This window comes from Rhinolophus hipposideros, assembly GCF_964194185.1.
Source record: "Rhinolophus hipposideros genome assembly, chromosome: 5".
In the NCBI taxonomy this organism is placed as follows: Eukaryota; Metazoa; Chordata; class Mammalia; order Chiroptera; family Rhinolophidae; genus Rhinolophus; species Rhinolophus hipposideros.
Window position 1 is genome coordinate 79366414 of NC_138051.1, and position 1563 is coordinate 79367976.

Here is a 1563-nt window from a genome sequence, read left to right on the forward strand (position 1 = left end):
GTCCTGCCTGGGCCAGGCTTGAAGGAGGCAGGACCAGAGACTCTGGGCCGGAGGGAGAGATGCCCAACCTGGCAGCCGAGGGCACTTCTCTGGCCTCTGCCAGGGCACCCACCCAAGGAACCTCCGAGCAGCCAGGAAAAGCCATGAGTTGCAACTAAAATGCGGCTGAGCATGGAACTCAGAGTGAAACTGCAATCTGCCTGCCCCCAGTCCTGACCCCTGACCCCGACCTAGGCTGGAGAGGGGCGTGACGCGGCTCCCCTGCTGCCCCGCCCACCCCCGTCCAGCGCGGCCCTGCCCGGGAGCGGCAGCCGGGGCGCACCCTCGCCGGCCCTGCTGGAGTTGCTGTGGGCACGAGGCGCGGGCGCCCTTCCAAAGCACATACTCACTGAATGTTTACAGACTGGCTATCCTGGCAGGGCTTTCAACTGCACATGTTTTTTATACTTTTTTCTTTTTTTTTTTTTAATATTTTTTACAAAAAAAAAGATTTTATACAAGCAATATATATATGGATTTCTATAATCACTCGATGTGATACAGTATAAATATGCTATGGTTTGTTTGTTACGAACAGATATCCAGCAGTTATGGCCGTTGTGTGTAACTCCTAAGTACTGTAGTCTCTGGGTGTTGGGGGTGGCTGGGCGGGGGTGGGGTGCATTTCCATCCTGGTAAACCCTTCATAGTACTCAGTCCTGTATCGCTCAGTAAACCTTACTCTTACTTACCCAGCTGCCTCTTGTGGTGTATGCTTAGGGAATGGGGTGTAAGGCAGGCACCATGGGGCTCCCGGTGTGCCATGTCCAAGAATGTTTGGAGTATCTGCGTAGGCCCTTGGTTTTCACAGCAGCCCTCACAGGTAAGTGTTTATGTACCCATTTTACAGATGAGGAGGTCGAGTCTCAGAGAAGTTAAAGAAATCTGCAGTACTTACTTTGTTTATTCACTCCACAAATGTTTACTGAGCGTCTCCATATGTGTACCAGCCACTACAAGACACTGAATTGTCACTGGGAAATAAAATAAACCTAAGCCCTGCACTCATGGACCTTCTAGTCATGAGCTATGTCCATACACGGTTTCAGTTCATCTTCATGACAGCCATGCCAGGGAGCAGCAATTGTCCCCAATTCACAGAGGAGGAATTAGAGGCCCAGGGAGATAGAGGTACACTTGCAGCCACCATTTGTTGACTTACTGTGTAACAAGCATATATAGTCTCATTTACTTCTTCCAACAGCATAAATAGGCATCATTACCCCCATTTTACAAATGACTAAACTGAGGCTCAGAGAGGGTAAGGACTTATCCAGGGTCACCCAGCTAGCGAGGGGCAGAGCTGGTGTCTGAAATCTGCCTCCAAAGGCCCATGACTCTCCACTTGTCGCCAGCTGACTGTATGGTTATCCCAAGGTTGAATGTCTCACCTAATTAGACCAGGAAGCCTATGAAGCCATGGTTACAGATTTAGTTTCTGGAAGGGCTGGAGAGAGTTCCAGGCTGTGCTGTGATCATGGAGTGAGCCAGTGAGCCAGGCAAATGTGTGCCTGACCCAGGAGA

The 1563-nt window shown here is 50.5% G+C and overlaps 1 protein-coding gene across 1 annotated transcript in view; it reads left to right on the plus strand.

Annotated features, from left to right (window-relative positions):
• Nucleotides 1-223, plus strand: part of JDP2 (Jun dimerization protein 2) — a gene marked incomplete at its 3' end in the record, with an annotated part of 38923 nt that extends 38700 nt beyond the window's left edge. The window contains 1 exon segment of the mRNA XM_081048985.1: nt 211-223. Coding sequence (XP_080905111.1) covers nt 211-223 — 13 coding nt within the window.
• Between the last annotated feature and the right edge of the window lie 1340 nt (nt 224-1563).